Here is a 17,744-nt window from a genome sequence, read left to right as displayed (position 1 = left end):
TGTCGCAGAAGGAGGCAGCGGAGCGAGAGCGTGAGGAGAGGGCCTCCGCTGACTCGCTTCGCTGAAGAAGACCGGGGAGAAGGCGTCGGCGCTATGCGCATCTTCTCCTCCCGCCCTAAGTGTTGCCGGGGTTAGGGGGTCTTTGTACCCTGAGAACCCCCTAGGATTTGGAGGCCTGCAGAGGCGGGCCAACCGTCGGGGCGTCACGGTAGTATGCGCAAGCGATCCCGTGACGCCCCTTGAAAAGGCGGTGTGGGTACCACTGGTTTTTTAGTAGGTATTACGGCGCATACTCGGCGCCGGCGAGTCCCACATACCCCCCCCCCCCTTCAAGTAAGGGAAACGCGTAAACGCGTTTTTCCTGCAAAAAAAAAAGGATCGAGATCCACTGTACGCAGATTTAAGATCGATTTTCAATTGGTACATATATAGATAATTTTTTTTTCTTCCTATTTTGCATTTCTATAAATAATTATAGATATATTTTTATTTCGATTTTTATTGCTATAGTAGATTGTGTGTGCATAGTTAACGAACGTTTACCATTTAAAGACATTATAGCTTTGCTATTGTAGCTTCATTTTGATTCTAAATTTTACCGCTAAAATTGTCCCCTCAATTCGATTCTTAAAACAGTTTTAGGTATTAGCTTATGTTTGCGTATATATATGTTTCAGTATGAATTCTTTTTTTGGGGTCTCATCTTGGACTTAAAATGATAACAATACCAAACCTTACCAAAATTACTTACGACGTCATTAAATTAATTACATTGCTTCGGCATATACGTACATGAAAGGTGTTTATTAGGTGCGCAATATGCAGTCCGCAATGTTTTTAATTTTTATTTGTAGTTCAAGTTTTACAATATGTTTCCCTTATAAAGTGGAATAAGGATAGGTTAGGAATTGTGGTGAAGCCACTAAACAAAACACTAAACGAACACTCTTTAATCACATAAATTATGCACTTTTGAATTGACACATAATATGATTAAATTAAATGATTAGCTACCACCGGTTCGGAATGTAGATTCTACTGAGAAGAACCGGCAAGAAACTCAGTAGTTACCCTTTTAACCAAATAAATGACATAGGCATGTATTAAATACAATTAAATTATTAATTAATTATTTATCAACATCAACGAATACTTAAATCCTATATAATTTTTTTCGCTTTTTTGTCATCTTTTATAGAACATTGAGCTTTTATTCATCACTACAAGATATGAATAAACCCATATTCAATATATAAACTGTAAAACTAACACTTCTCTACAAAAAAAAATCTTGAAGTAGCTACGTCATCGTGCTACACTTCATTTTTGTTAATAACATTATTTTCTTCTAACAAATAAAACGATAAATAGAGAATGTATACAAAAGAGACATATTTTTCAACGAATAAGAAGACTGTCATTATTTTGCACATGATTTCTTAAAATTTTTAGGAAGGCAAACGATCAACTTAGCCGATGACAAGTGGTTCCGACGCCCAAAGACACAGGTATTGCAAGAACTATAATACACTCCTTTCACGTGGTTGCGTCAATGTGTTACCATATATGGGATATAAGTCAGCTTAGTCACCCTTTAAGCCAGACCACAGCAATATTACTAATAATAGTATTCATGTTTGTCGGTGGCATAATTGATGAGTGGGTGGTACCTAAACTCTATACTCTACCACTGTGTAAACTGACTGATATCAAGGTTACTTTATTTTAAGCAAGTAAAAATTTTCTTTTACTGTTCTAATGTTAGAGAAATAGTAAACATTAAAATGTGTTATTTAAAAGACTCGCTGGTAGTTTCTGAAACGTTATTAAACCCTCTAACTAAGGAATAGGTAACCTTATAAGTAAGATGTAATTTCAATCAAGGTAAATAGGGATTCATTTTTATTTTTATCAATATATAAAAATGAATCCCTATTTCCCTTGGTCATCCCATATTTTGAGATTACGGCTTTACCGATTTCATTTATCTTTTTTTTAAAGTTTTCTAATACTTTTTATGGGAGTTCTTACCGAAAAATAAAATAAGAAAATTGTGCAGACAAATGGAAAATTTCATAAAACTTAACGACAATTTTAACTTCGCACGTTTGACAGTTCTTCAAAATGCCACTAATAACACATACCAACTTAGGTCGCAGAAATGTTGCGTTTTATCTCCCCCATCGAGCTGCTTTCAATTGTAACGTGGCAATCGGTTACAGTTAACACAGCAAATTGTTGCTATTGGACTAATGAAAGTTGTGTTTCCAAGCCCATGGATTGTGACCGCATTAGACTACAAGTCATCTGATAATCACAAAAATTGATATCAGAGCCGAAAAAACAACACGCAAGACCTTTTAATGCATCAACAATTGATGAAGTCGCTATTGTAGTCGTAGGTGAAAATTTGGAAAATGGGTGGCGAAAAGATAAGTGGGATCGGTAATGATTATGTCACGGAACATAAATCAGCCCCGTCTTTGTAATGGCAAACAGCTAGCGGTGAAGAAATTAATGAAAAACGTCATCAAAACCACAATTTTGAAAGGGAAGTACAGAGGCGAAGACGTTTTGATTTCACGCATCCCTATGATTCTGAACGACGTGCACATGCACAGCATGACTTTAAACGGTTACAAAATGCCGTGAGTCTTGCATTTGCAATGTCGATAAATAAATCGCAGGGTCAGTCTAGTTTATGATTCTTTATTATTCTCATAAGAATTAAATTCACTTACATGAGTATTTAGAACAATCAATATAATTAACAAAAAAATACATTTTAATCTTACATCGTTCCCGTGTCGGAAAAACAACAACATTATTTATTTCCTCGCTAGAAAAGAAAACTAACAAATTGTGTATCAAAAGCATTACAAAGAACTAGGTTTTTGAAAAATATTTTTTCATCATCTGTCGTTTCAAGTAGTAACTTATAAAATTCAAAAGAAAAGTATTAAGTTAAGACCTTAATATCAGACAAATATTCTTACGTAATTTTTGTGAAAATAAATGCACCAATTTATTATTTCAATTAATTGTTTCATAATATTTTTAAACGTCAGGGATTAAACTAATAAGAAAAATTTAAGGATTATTATTTAATAATAAGAATACTCTTTGGATAATACACATATATTTGATATTAAAGTTAAATTCTACACGAAAAATATTATATAGCAAATGTCAACGTATACAACATAACTATTTATTTGTATTGATTTAGTTAAAAAGGCAGATGTCAACAATATTGACATCAGTTTTCTTCTGATGGATTATTATTATGTTTTTTAAAATATATATATGTTTGAAATATCGATACAGTCGGAAGGATAAATGTTAGATTGATTTAATTGGTAACATACTTTAAATATGAAATGTTCTTTGTAACTGCTTACACTTAAACTGACAGCCCATGAATAGCCCACTCGTAACAAAAGCTATATCGGATTGATTACAAACATATGATATGGTTCTTGTTACACATAAATATATCCTCAGACTTATTTTATTTTATTTGTGGCAATTGTCAGATTCAGTTATACTCAAATTATGTATGGTTGATATTTAAAATATTTTTTTACGATTTAATAAACATTTGATCATTGAAATCCGCCTCTTAAAATTACATAAATTCCTGTTTATTGTTAAGTCAGTACAAATAGAAAAAATTATATAAAAACAGTATTTTTATATCTTGACAAAATATATAATAGAAACAGTATAATATTAGTTATTAAGATTCGCTAACACCCATCTATTTATCTATGTATGTATAATATTGCTTTTTTAATATCTATGTAATGTATATCTTTCAATTCCTCGAAACAATTCGTCACATAAGTTCAATTCAATTTTTCAATCCTCAATAATATATTTATTATGATATATTATCATAATATAAAAAAATGCAATAATTATATTTAATAATATCAAGAATTACTTGTGAACTAAGAAAATTTAGTAAATAAAGTGATAACATTTTGGTTTCATAGATAACAAGTATTTTTCATAATATATATTATCAATATATATTTTTTTTGGGATTTTACAAATACTTAATAATAACATTTAATAAGCATTATTTAATGTAATTCTATGTAATGCTGCGACAGCTACTATTAACACATTTTTATATACCATATTGATATTTTAATGTCGATTAATATTTTCTTATATTATCTATATTGATTGAAAATTAATTTAAATTATAGCATAAATTAATTTTTTAAATGAAAATAACAGAATGAAAAGGTGTTATATTACTAGTTTGTTACGGACAAATGTTTTACAGATGGTTTATCATAACACATACGGGCGATTAGAATATAATTAATATAACAATTCTACTATTTCTCCATTTTGTGATTTAAGAAACGATTCCATTAATGAAAATTAGTTTCCTAGAATTTTATGATAAAAAAACTACAACTTTAAGGAGCAAGAATTAAAATTAATTATTAAATTAAAAACTCGATTAATATAAGTAATGCTATACTAGACCTAAACTAAACGACAAGTAATCAATCATATACATTTTTCTATTAATTTTACTAAGTATGATTTAGCTACACTAAATACTTTATTTTGATATTTTTCAATTGATTAAATATTTCTATTTTCTCCATGAAATAGCAATAGCCGTTTTGTAATTAAGCGCTGTTTACTGATGCATTTAAGACTCCTCTTTCGCTTTTATGAAATATGTCAAAAGGTCAATGGGTAGCGGGAAGACGATAGTCGAATTCTTTTCAGCGGATATTGTATTCAGGGTCTGTAAGAAATAAGTTTTTTTTTATATTAATATTTGTATATTAATTCATATTCGATAAAACTAAAGCAAAATTTTATTTCTTTTTCTTTAATAATAATCTAAATTATTAGATGTCATACTGATTGTTTTTATTGTATAAAATGTAAAGACATTTCACTTCATGTAAATAGTGTAAGACGCAAAAATATTTCTTGGCCTTAAAATTAGCTCGAAGATAAAGTGATACCTGTAGGTAGCGCAGTTGTAGGGCCGCTGGACTATCCCCGATAACTTCAGATGCCTCGCGAAGTGCCCTCGATGCCTTTTGCTCACCCTCCGCCGCAATTACTTTTGCACGGGCCTCTCGTGCTGCCTCAGCCTCAGCTGCCATCGCACGTTGCAGTTGAACGGGCAAACGAACGTCTTTGCTGATATGATATTAAGTCTTTTTTATTAAGTTAATCATTTATTTATAAGTTTGTACCGATCGTTTAAGGCCGAGATGAGTGTTGGTCAGATGAACAGTGCATGTCTATCCGAAACCGCAATCAAATTCGAGCAATCACAATATCGTTCTTCGTAATCGTTTGTTTCTTTAGAACAATAAAATTGTTAAAAATATGAACAAAACTATAATTTATTGACACAAGTTCATTCGTACAAAAAATCCAATTCATTTTAAGCAACAGCGATTTTTTTTGAATAACCTTTTAAATGTAGATGTGAAAATCTTTCACGTAATCCCTTTCTTTTGAGTTCCAAAAGATACAATAGAATGACATGCCTTTTATGTTACAAAATTCGCATTCAGCAATATTGTATTCCTGCTGTAAGATCCAAGCGAGTTGACCTGTCATGTATTGCCTGATATATGCACGAAGCTCTAATGAGGTCAACGGAATTTTTAAATATAGTCAAATATATAATATATAAACATTAATCGTATTACAGATCGTAAATATTTGGTCAGAAATTCAGATTAATGTGTTGGGTTGAACTTGTTTAAAATTCATTTGCAAGATATAATCCACACATACTGATGAAGTTAAATAAACAGATATACTTTTTTAAAAGTTAATATGTAATGACTAATGTGAATATTTCCCAATGCTTACATCCAATGTTTATTGTCTACATTACATTCGATTATCAGTTAACAATGTCAGTATAATTATATTGGTTAGCATAATAGAATATGATCTACATAACGCTCCATTGAATACATTATCGGGATTATACATTATATTATTATAATATTTGATTTGCTCTAGTCTTATCTAAAACAGAATACAAATTACGACCGAATTTACATCACACATCTGCACCGTACTCATAGTGCCCAAATGCAAAACAAACTAAAATATGTGCATTCTTCATACCTTCACTTTCAAAGTCCGTGAGGTACCTCCGGAAAGATATCTGGGTTAAGTTTTGTCTGGTACTGAGAATTACCAAACACAAAACTTTAATTGGCAAGACTCAGGAGAGAGACCAGCCATTAGACCAAAGAGGTGAGCTTAAACTTAAAGTACAGCTTATTCTGATTTTGAAACATAATACTTTTTAATAATTTTAGAAAAAAGTAAGATTTTATACGCTTATAACAAAATTGATATAAGCGTATTTCTTGTTGATTATCGCTATATGCAATTAGAATTATCGCCTCAATTCATTTCGCTCGAAATTGAACTGTCTTTCACTCATCTTCACAATCACCTTACGTTACGCAAATAATTATACGTATCGTAAGTTGTGGTCATTTCAAACAGCAATTGAGTTAATATGGAAGGTAACTGGCCTTTTGTACATCTTACATATATTTACTATTCGCAAACTTTGTATATAATGTAATTAATTGCTATATTACTTTAAAATTTCATTATACACTATTGATGATGTATGTACCTTTTACTTATATAACGGTCCAAAATTTTTTTTTATTTAAACTTTAACCGCATGAACGTATATGTTTGAACCGCATTATTCAATTTTGATTCATGAGTTCTATCCACTCTACTATATTGGTTCTATTATTTCGTTAACATTTTATATTCTTCGTTATGGAATAGAAATTTGATTAAAATACCATTTTAATGAACGTATAGTTCGAAGGTACCCTCTGTTTTCACTGCGAATAAGGCACAACAACAACGTCAGCATTATTGATTCTGTAATGACGTGTGGCCGAACACTTATTTTAAAACTATAAATTATTGGACACCATAAAACCTATTAATCAAAAACAAAGCTTGTCTTTTAGACAATAAGGATCTAATTCGAGTATACGAGAAAAACGTGGCCTACATATCATGTTTTAGTCGATAACTTATTATTTCTTGTTTTATGTATAGAACCTAATAATTATCAGTAGAATAAAAGGATCATCATGAGAACGTTGGATACTATTTACTTTATAAGTAATGCGAAAACATCATACAACACAAACATTTCATTAAACCATTTAGGCTATAAAACAAATAATTATATACACACATTCCAAATAATATTTAATGTTATATTATTGACGGTGAAAGAAAATATCGTGAGGAAACCTGCGTGTGTATAATTTCACTGAAATTCTGTCACGTATTTATTTCACCAATGCACAGTGGAGCAGCGTGATGAAATAAGCTTCAAAAAAAAGCTTCCCATCAAAAAAATAAATGAGGTCTAAGACCTATGAATAAAAGTAACAGCCTATGAATGTCCAGCAGTGAGACATTCATAGGCTGTTATTTTTTTGGCATCAATTTCATTATCTGTAATAAGTAAAATAGCGAATAAATTATTTCCTAAGTGCTTCCACCTGCAGTTTCACACGCGTTCTAACAGAGCACCCTGTATTCTTTTCTATTCCCCTGGAAACGTGTATGCATACTTTCATGATGATCGGTTGAATTGTTAAGACGTTAAAGCGTAATAAAGAAAACCACTTCTGCGTTTATAATATTAGTTAGAACAAAAGACGTGGTTAATTTAAAAAAAGTTTAACAAAATGCTCTAAAACATTTAATTCAATTCGTTATTCCAGCGTTTGAAATTACAGTACACAGCTATATTTAAACATCAGTGCTTGTCCGTTCGCCCTAGTTTGGCTCCAAGCTTACAAAGCAAACTCTGCCAACTTACAGCAACGCGGATATGACATTTACTTACATTTCAACTCGCTCCACCTTAATGCCCCAAGCTTCGGTCGCTTCGTCGAGGGAGATTTGCATGTTCCCTGAAATGGTTTCTCGTTCGCTCAGGATCTCGTGAAGTGGGCGTGTCCCCATTGTGTTACGGAGAGTCGTCTGAGCCAAAAGCCTCGTAGAATGATGAGCATTTTCGACGTTAGCAATGGAAATTGTTGCATTATGAACTCGGTAGTAGACGACGGCATCCACCGAAACGGTAACAGAGTCCTTAGTGAGAACCTAAAGAAGGCGAAAAAATGACATCTATAATATAATATACGTCATATAAGTGTTAAATTGCTTCTAGGGGACATATGAATATTTTTTTGCGACACTTGAAAAATAAATACCTATCTTGATTATTTGGGGTATATTTAATTGTCAATTGGAAACGACAAAATATAAAAGCCGTGCGTGACCTAGCATATGAAGCTACATTATGAAGGTCATATAACTGTTTCAAACATAGCCATTTTAAGACTTTAATAATAATTTTTTAGTTAAACAATAGTCTTATTAAGTTTTGAATATGAATTATACTTAGAAAGACCGACTTAATAACTATAAACGATCGATCTACAAACAAACTGTATGCTTGTAAGCTCTTACAAGTTCGTTTTAATCGTTAATGTCTAATATTAATTACTCAATTTTTGAAAATCGAGATTTTATTTAATGCATGTATTAAAAACTGTCTACCAACCCGCATTGGAGCAGCGTGGTGGAATAAGCTCCAAGCCTTCTCTTCAAAAGGGAGAGGAGGCCTTAGCCCAGCAGTGGGACATTGTATTAAAATGTAGTATACTAGAATCCATTTTGTGCATTCTACAAGTGACTAGAATATAAGGCTGTAATATTTTCTCACTGAATATTCTCAATCATAAAACTATCGTTTTGATGGATTTCATTAAAATCACTACTATGTATAATATAAGTGAGTAAAATATTTGAGATTAAAAATAATTGTGAAGGTTTTTAAATTTAAATCTTCAACTTATACTTAATTGTAAATAAAATACTCTTTAAATCGCATCTAAAATACTGTAATTATCCGTCCCTGAGCGGCTTATGAGATACACTAGTCTATTTCATGTTTCTGGCAGTCGTTAAAATTACAGAGAACGTTTAGTCATGTGAAGAGTACCACGACAATATAAACAGTTTATTTATGTCGATCCATTTACGATATAAATATTTAGGTGTGTTTTTCAGTTTATAATAAATGAACATTAAGCTCATACATTTACTACATAAATATTCAAAATTAAATGTTATTTGTTTTTCGTATGCCAATAGTCATCATCATCATCATCATATCAGCCGAAAGACGCCCACTGCTGGACAAAGGCCTCCCCCAAGGATTTCCACGTTGGCCGATCTTGCGCTGCCCGCATCCAACGGCTTCCCGCGACTCGTTCCAAGTCGTCGGTCCACGGTAGTAATGACTCTCGAAAACAACTTGTAAACATGACTCAGCAGTGAGATGGGCCTGTAATTCTTCAGAAGGATTTTATCACCCTTCTTAAAGAAAAGTACCACCACACTTCTGTGCCATTCCTTTCCATTTCCTTTTTAGTTCCTTTTGTACGGCTGGTCTTGAAGATCTTAGACCCAGCCGTACGGACAGTTTCCACAAGCCTGTCGTTGTATGTGTCCACTTCCTCGCAGTCTGCTAGGCAATCGAATCGGTTTTGGAGTTCGAGCTGAAAGGCTTCGGGATTTCGGATTTGAAGAGGTGATGATCGGAGCGTAGACTTCATCAGTCGGGGCCTCTGGAGTTTAACATTGATATTTAATGAGCCTCTTACGAGTCTGTGATCGTTCCCAGTTTTGACTGCATTGATCACGGAGACGTCATTAAATATTTGTCTTCTCGTCGACAATATGAAGTCTATCTCATTCTTGGTTTTCCCATCAGGGCTCACCCAGGTCCATTTACGCTGACCTGGCTTCTTGAAAAAGGAGTTCATCATAAAGAGTCCCTCCTTCTCCATAAAGTCGGCCAACATCTGACCCCGAGGGTTGCGGTCTCCAATTCCATGTGGTCCCACCTTTAACTCATCACCGAATCGTTTGCCCAGCTTCGCATTAAAGTCTCCCATTACAACAGTGAAATGAGTCTTAATGGTATGTATGGCTTTAGGTAAATCCTCATACATGACGTCAACCTCATCGTCGGAGTGTGTCGAAGTCGGCGCGTATACCTGTATGACCTTCAAAAATACCGCTTGGTGATTCTGAGTATAAGATACGCCACCCTAGTCGACACGCTCTCGATTTTCACAACGTTGTTAACGAGGGACTTGTGGACTATGAATCCGACACCACCTTGAGACAGTTGATCGCCCTCTCGGAAATAGAGAAGGTTACCGGATTTCAGGATCATCGTATCCTCCCCCTGTCTTCGGACTTCGGATAATCCGACGATATCCCAGTGTAACCTGCTCAGTTCTTCCTCCAGTTCGATGATCTTCTCGTCGGTCCGCAGTGTACGCGTGTTATATGTTGCCAGGGCCAGAAGTCGTCGGTATTGGTAACATGAAATCTGCCGGGGATTCTTAGCACCCCCTGCCCCGCCGTTAACACAGCTGTTACCAAGGCTAGGAATAGCAGGGCTGCCGGGGACTAGGGGCCGTGGTTTAGATGCGCGAATCATGAGGGGATATGCCATAATCGCCACGCTTGGCAGACGGGTTGGCGATCGCAGTAAGTTAGTCATAGTACTCAAAGAGACGCTGCTGCCTGTTCTCTGGTGTATATTCCCTCGGGTCGACTTCTACGCCCCTCACGGGATGAGATGGGTTGGTGATATATCACCGTCACCACACGGCCAATAATCAATCATCACAAATTGATTCTTTTAGGAATAGTATTTCTATTTTGTGGATTTTGTTCGAGAAATTAAAAAATTACTATTAGATTGATTTTAATTATTGAATTGCAAATAAAATTATAAAGGATCTTCAACAGCATTCTCAATTTAATTAAAAATTTACATATTTTAGTAATATATATTACGGAACTGTGCACTAATAATGTTTTATATTCCTACTTCATTCACAATAAAACTAAACACATAAATACATATAAGTTGAATAATCCTAGAATGCTTTTACAGTTCACAGTTGGCAGGAATTGATTTTTTTATATAAAAAGTTTTTTGTATTTTTCTAGGCTTATATATTTTACGTACATTAAATATTGCTTATTTATTGTAATACGATCCGATTGATTTAAATGAAATACTATTATATATTTTTGTATATACCATGTTCATTTTTCCACAGTTATTGTAAAGACGAACCAGGTGACGAGATCAGAACCGACCTAGAGTCGTCGATTTTCAGTATAAACTATCGGTATTTTGTGTGATGCGTACATTATTTTATGCTATAATTAGGCGGACGTGTAAATAGCTCATCTGATGGTAAGTACCAAGGATCACTAACGCCCATAGATATTGGCGATGTAAGAAATATTAACCATTTCTTACACCACTAATTTTCGGAACTAAGATGTTATGCCCTTTGTGCCTTTAGCTACACTGGATAACTCAGGCTTTAAAAAGGCATATCACCTTTACAGTACAGCTGACATGAAATATTAAGATAAAAACAATTGGTTTTCCGAAAAATTGGGGAGTTGAGGACTGAACTTACCTCTTGTGGCGGTACATCGTAAGTACGGGTTCGGAGGTCGACACGAGCGTACGAATCAATACAAGGTAGTATGAAGAAAATACCTGAGAAAAAACACTTTTAAGTTATTAATGGATTAGAATAATTTTTTATATAGACTAACGATAAAGCTATACTTTTATTATTGAGTGGGATCTCCAATCAAAAAATGCATAGCATTTTTTCCTTAACTATAAATATCTCCACTCTATCGCTCACATCTATCGCTTTGATTGACCTTTTTTAACTATTACTGTAAAATATAAATTTGTTTATACAACTCAAAGCTCTGTCATCAATCAAATATTTTTTAGTACATATACGTTACGCTGTGACATACAAACGATAACGACTAAACAATTGTATATGCACGAAATATTATTTAAAAAAATATTTTCATATTCGAAAAGCTATTCTGACGCAAATAAAAGCGCATAAAACTTATTTCAAGTATTTAATTATTCGTAATAATTAATGTATGATAGTAACTTGACTGATTTTATTTTTTATTTTAAATCTTAGTAGTAATCGCTTAAATAATATATAAAATGTTCTTTCTTTTATATAACTATATACATACCAGGTCCTTTAGCCCCTCCGGAAAGTAATCTTCCTAAGCGAAAGATTACGGCTCTTTCGTATTCTTGCACGACCTAAAAAGTTTATGCTTTAGATATTGTAAAGAAGAGCATTGTTGAATTTAAAATATAAAGATAACAAATGATAATACTTATTATATTAAAAGAGCAATACCAGCTTTTATTATTATTTTTAAATGTTTTAACTATAATTATGTATGTGTATTGAACAAAAAACAGTTACAGTAACAGTTTTGATGAAAATGTTTTATTTTAAATTTATTTTAGAAAACTAATCGATTAAATTGCACGAACTGAACTGGACTAAGCCATTGAACCTTATGTAAGTGATCATTTAACATAGACTGGTACTTATAGAAATATAAAACACTTCTTACTTTGTCAATGTGCTATCATTTTGTTGCTTGGATTTAAAATGTAATGTTATAAGAGACTATTTGGCGATAGAGTTATATGAAACTGGTAATGGGTGTTACCCACCCAGACGAGTCTCAATAATGTGCAAGAATTTTATGTTGTGAAAAAACTATCTGCCCCGATTTTGCTAGCGTACAATTAACATATAAACTCCAAATAGTGAGACACAAAAGTTTTAAATATGCTAAGCGATCTCCTTTATGTCACGTCAGCTTACATCCCACTAAGCTGATACATCTTATTTCGAAGTAACTACTTTTTATATTACTTGTTTTTATCATATGCTAATACTGAAAGGTCCAAAAACTGTTTTTGCTAAGAAAACTACCTAAACTTTTTAATTTACGTTTAATATCTCTAACTATAAAACTTATATTTGGTTAAAATGTTATTTAATAAACCTTAAAAATATTCCGAGCTTATCATTATCATAAGCCATTGTTTGGAAGAAAAACACCTATTTCCACGATTTACTTGTGCACTACATCATAAACTTTATTTTAGTATCATGTAAAAATTTTGTTTAAAACGGTTTAGTAGTTTTAGCAATCCAAAAAAACATACAAGCATAATTTACCTTTTTGTTATGTCAGCATATAAATTTGCAAGGTGGCGCACATAAACGCCTTAAGTTAATAGTAGCACGGAATTGAAATAGAGTCGGTCGTTCATTTTTGAAATAAACCTCATAAGACGCTTGCTTATAAGCAAGTAAGGTATATTGCTTATAAGTAAAACAGCAATACTTGATATTGTTGTGTTCCGGTTTGAAGGGTGAGTGAGCCAGTGTAATTACAGGCACACGGGACATAAAATCTTAGTTCCCAAGGTTGGTGGCGCATTGGCTATAAGCGATGGTTGACATTTCTTACAATGCCAATGTCTAAGGGCGTTTGGTGACCACTTACCATCAGGTGGCCCATATGCTCGTCCACCTTCCTATTCTATAAAAAAAAAGGAAAACATAAAAATGCTTAGATCAAACAATTTTTTATCTCTGGCATCACTTTAAGTATTTGCTGACACGATGTGTTTACTCAGTATACGCGTCTTCATTATATTATCGATCCGTTCCAACTTTGCGCGTTTTAATAAATGTTCATATGAAATCAAATCAATAATGTTTCCTTCACCCGTTCCGAATGACCGTTTATGATCAGCCATGACTAGACTAACTACAATTTTACAACTTTTACATCGTTAATACTTCTTGTGCGTACTTTTAAACATCCAAGAACATCCATGAAATTGCTGAAAAATTATTACACTCACGCAGAATATTTTAAAGACCGCTTACACTTTTGAAGTCAGACATTTCGATGGCCGTAGATAAATTTTGACGTACAAATGAATTAAGCTAAGCAGCTTAGCCCTTTTTTTAAAGCTTAGCAAAATAGTATAATCAGTGCGTGAAGATTTTACTTTTTAAATTTATGTGAAATAACTTTCCGTAGTTCTTGATTATTTCTTGGGACACTGTTTTACATTCATGTATTTATAGTTTAGTAAAAGAAACCTTGAAAGGATCAATACCTAGTAAGGTATGTCTATAAGCTGACACGCGCAATTTTTTTAATACGAGTATATAAAAATGTTGTTTATAAAAATCGTTAAGTTTTTTAAATAATTGACGTTAGCAAGATAAAGTAATAAACACAAATTTAACTAACGTAATTTTCTTTTGTATGTGTGGGCGTGTTTTATTATTATATAAAAGTTACGAAAAGCAAATTTTATACTTCTACGAGCGCCTTTATTTTTCCTATAAGCTCTTTTCACAATAAAGAACAATTGGAGTGTCTTCACTATCAATGTCTTAAAAGATGAATGTAACAAAATGTTACAAAAAAAATTTTAATAAGTGACTGTAAACTACCATTTGCTTAAATTTTTACTTTTTCCAAAAACATAATGATATAATATATATTAATCAAAAATACGATTAATATATAAAATTATTCAAAAGCTATTGCATTCTATAAAATGTACCTATAAAAAAACTGTTATATTGATCGAAAACCCCTCTTCGTGATTTAACTTGAAACACTATTAATAGCTGATTCTTGAAAATTTATGAGTTTATAAGAGGCCGTATATAAGAATACATAGAATGTTTTTTTTCAAATTTAGACTTATAAGCGGCCTATAAAGTGCAACGGTGGTTTTGTATTTTTTAATAATGCAATAATATTTTTTTTTAATGTCATGTCAGTCATTACGCGACGTTACCACTGAATACAAACGTCGAAACCCCACCTCAGAACTGTGTCAAGAGGCAGGTACACTTTAGGTACCTATACTCGTCATATTTAACTCATTTATTGACCCATTTACATGTAACGGAAGTAAATATATATTTCCCATTATAATATATAACTACACGTAGTCGTATGAACCTTACTAGATCTCTCTTGTTTTGTAAGCTTTGATTAAATTATGATTAAACCGAATATTTATTTAAATGAATTATATCCATTTATTATTTTAATAATTAAATGTTATTAAATTAAAATCTTTTTGTATAAGGTCAATTCATCAATTTCAAAGGGATCGTTTTTTAAGAAGTAAAAGGAATCTTTAAAAACTGCTCTTCGACTTAAAATTCCGAATCTTGGTCAAATGATAATTGAGTAATTGATTTTTTATTAGTAGTCATTAATGTTAAATGTTATACTGGTGTTTTTAATAAATTTTTCGAATTATATTATAATTTAACAAAAAAAACTATTTTTCCATACAATATGGAATTGCTTAGTTTGCATTTGGCTAAAATACAACAAATCGCTGTTGCAAATTACAATAGTGACATTAAAAATTTTACTTCGCTTAAGGGTTGCAATGCATTTACTAAAATAAATTATTTAAAAAGCTTAAGCTACAAAAATAATCGCAGAGCAATAAAACAAATTGAAAAATTAAAAGCTTACCTTGAAGCATATGAAAAGTGAAAACGGCATTGTAACGATTACCAGAATCCATGACAACACGACCAAGATTTTTCCGCAAGTTTTCGACTCGGAGTCAGCATCATCGTTGGCTAAAAAATGAATTACGTATTTTTATATGCATCTTAAAGAATGTATTCAAGAAATCTCTCTACCATGATACCCTACCGCTAATAGTCGGGTATAAATTTTGCCGACTGGACATCTCAAGCATAGTAGCCATGACAAAATAAAACTTTTATCGTTAAATAATTACAATGTATACACGTAATACACGGTTGATAATTTATCGACGACTGACCCAGGTAACGTGTAGGCTATGGTGTCATTAAAAATTCACGTGGGAAATGAAATATGAGGCAAACATTTTCAATATATAATTTATTTGTATATAAAGTAAATAAGTAATTTATTATGAAGGTGTAATTGTATAGTAGTTTGTAAAGTTATATACGTACTAGTTGACTCGGCAACTACCATTGTGGTGGAGTCGGAATACCGCGCCAGGGTTGCGATTTATGCACGACCGCTCGTAACGAAAGAAGGGAGTTTACTGCCAGGAAGCTGTGAGCGTCATAGAGTAAGGGATGAAAATGCTGGCGAAGCACCTTTGTGCAAAAAGTATAACACTGCTAATTAACCAACGAATATAATATGTAAAGTAAAATAGGCGCGTCATTTTCACATTTTACAACATTTTTGTGTTTCGGCGTTTGTTAAAGTTTTTATTGAAGTATGCCTATTCGAAATTTTAATATTGATAATATAGTAATTGTATAGAAGTTTGTAAAGTTATAGATAGATAAGTTAGCAGTTTTTCTTTTAGGATTATATATATTATTTATATATTTATTAATGAAAGCATGAAAGCTTTTCAACGTTGTTTTTCAAGATACGAGGGTTTGAGCTATTTTTAGTATCTTTTATATACACTGCTACGTAAGACGTATTAGTAGTTAATTAATTATTTGCATTTCTATTAATAATTTAATCTTTGCCTATGTTTCAATAGTGATCTACCCCATGCCGACGCGGAGTTTGGGCAAAGTGATAATATCTTTACTTGGGAAGAACAATGGACGAAGTAAGCTTAGATACTACGCCTAACATACTTAAAAAATAAATTGCATTGCTTTTGTTAAGTATTAGGATAGTGGCACGTGAAACTTTGGAAACGGAAGGAAAGAACGATGGCGAAACGAAAATAATTTAAGCATTAAATATCTGTTATTTGAATTATTTAATATTCAAACCATCCCTAAGTATTTACATTAATTGCGAAAAAAATAAAAAAGTCATGTTTGATAAAATAATTAAGTAATAGTCGAATTATTGAAACCCATTTCTTTAAAAACTCTCATTAACAATATTAAAACATTTACTAACTACTCCGGATAGTCAAATCAGTTTTTTATTTTATAAATTATACATATTCTTGGATAATTCCCTTCTTATTTAAATTTATAATTAACAATTCAAAATTCAAATAAATAAGAACAATAACAATATGAAGTTGTTGATAAATATGATAAAAAACTATGTACAAAGCTATGGTAAAAATTGTAAAATATAGTAACAACGAGTACGTCAAATATGATGATGGATCTTGGCACTAGTACGTACGCTTTCAGGATAGATATCAGCTATGGATTTCATACACCATAAATTTCTTCTGGAACGCCGACAGTATTTCCTTTCTTCCATTCTCACTGAAACATAATCGTACTTTTCGTTTTTTCTGACGCTATAAAATATTTAAGGATACAATTCCTTTGATATTTTATCGAATTTAATAGTATTTATAACTATATAGATTATAATATATTTGAATTTTTGTAAAGTATGGATAGAAAAAAAGGCAATGATGTAGTTTCAAACTAAACTGTAATAAAACTATATACGATTATATATTAGGTCCTTACATATGAAATTAGCGTTTTGTCGTACTGACTACTTTTATCTGAAATATCTTCTCTTCAGTTAAGAATTCTAAATTCAAATTTATAAATTCATTTAGCTGGTACATTTGAGTTTTGAAAACGGTCATTCATTTGTTTTTTCCTCTTTATTTTTTTCATTGGCGTCGCTTATTACCGCACAATGGAAAACATGAAATATCGGTATATTTATGAGTACGAGTTCTACCGTCAAACCAGTACTGCAGAAACAGCTCG

The 17,744-nt window shown here is 32.1% G+C and overlaps 2 protein-coding genes across 2 annotated transcripts in view; both read right to left on the bottom strand.

Annotated features, from left to right (window-relative positions):
• Positions 1-17,744, bottom strand: part of LOC126780389 (LETM1 domain-containing protein 1) — a 174,497-nt gene that overhangs the window by 18,424 nt on the left and 138,329 nt on the right. The gene's annotated exons all lie outside the window — the stretch shown is intronic.
• Positions 4,637-16,099, bottom strand: LOC126780392 (band 7 protein AAEL010189). Its single transcript, XM_050504857.1, has 7 exons — positions 16,029-16,099; positions 15,553-15,662; positions 12,190-12,262; positions 11,592-11,674; positions 7,913-8,172; positions 5,004-5,184; positions 4,637-4,777 (listed from the first exon to the last, which is right to left on the bottom strand). The coding sequence occupies exons 1-7, from the start codon at positions 16,048-16,050 to the stop codon at positions 4,679-4,681; spliced, it is 828 nt and encodes a 275-aa protein (XP_050360814.1). The 5' UTR covers positions 16,051-16,099; the 3' UTR covers positions 4,637-4,678.

The sequence above is a fragment of the Nymphalis io genome, chromosome Z, assembly GCF_905147045.1.
Source record: "Nymphalis io chromosome Z, ilAglIoxx1.1, whole genome shotgun sequence".
Lineage (NCBI taxonomy): Eukaryota > Metazoa > Arthropoda > Insecta > Lepidoptera > Nymphalidae > Nymphalis > Nymphalis io.
The sequence above is the reverse complement of the archived record's forward strand: the minus strand, read 5'-3'. Positions and strand labels throughout refer to the sequence as shown.

Coding starts and splice junctions, on each gene's coding strand:
- LOC126780392 (XM_050504857.1), bottom strand. CDS start 16,050: ATGGTAGTTGCCGAGTCAACTA. Junction 11,675..12,189: donor CGGAGGGGCTAAAGGACCTG/GTATGTATATAG, acceptor GTTTTTTCTCAG/GTATTTTCTTCATACTACCT. Junction 4,778..5,003: donor TACAACTGCGCTACCTACAG/GTATCACTTTAT, acceptor TATTTCTTACAG/ACCCTGAATACAATATCCGC.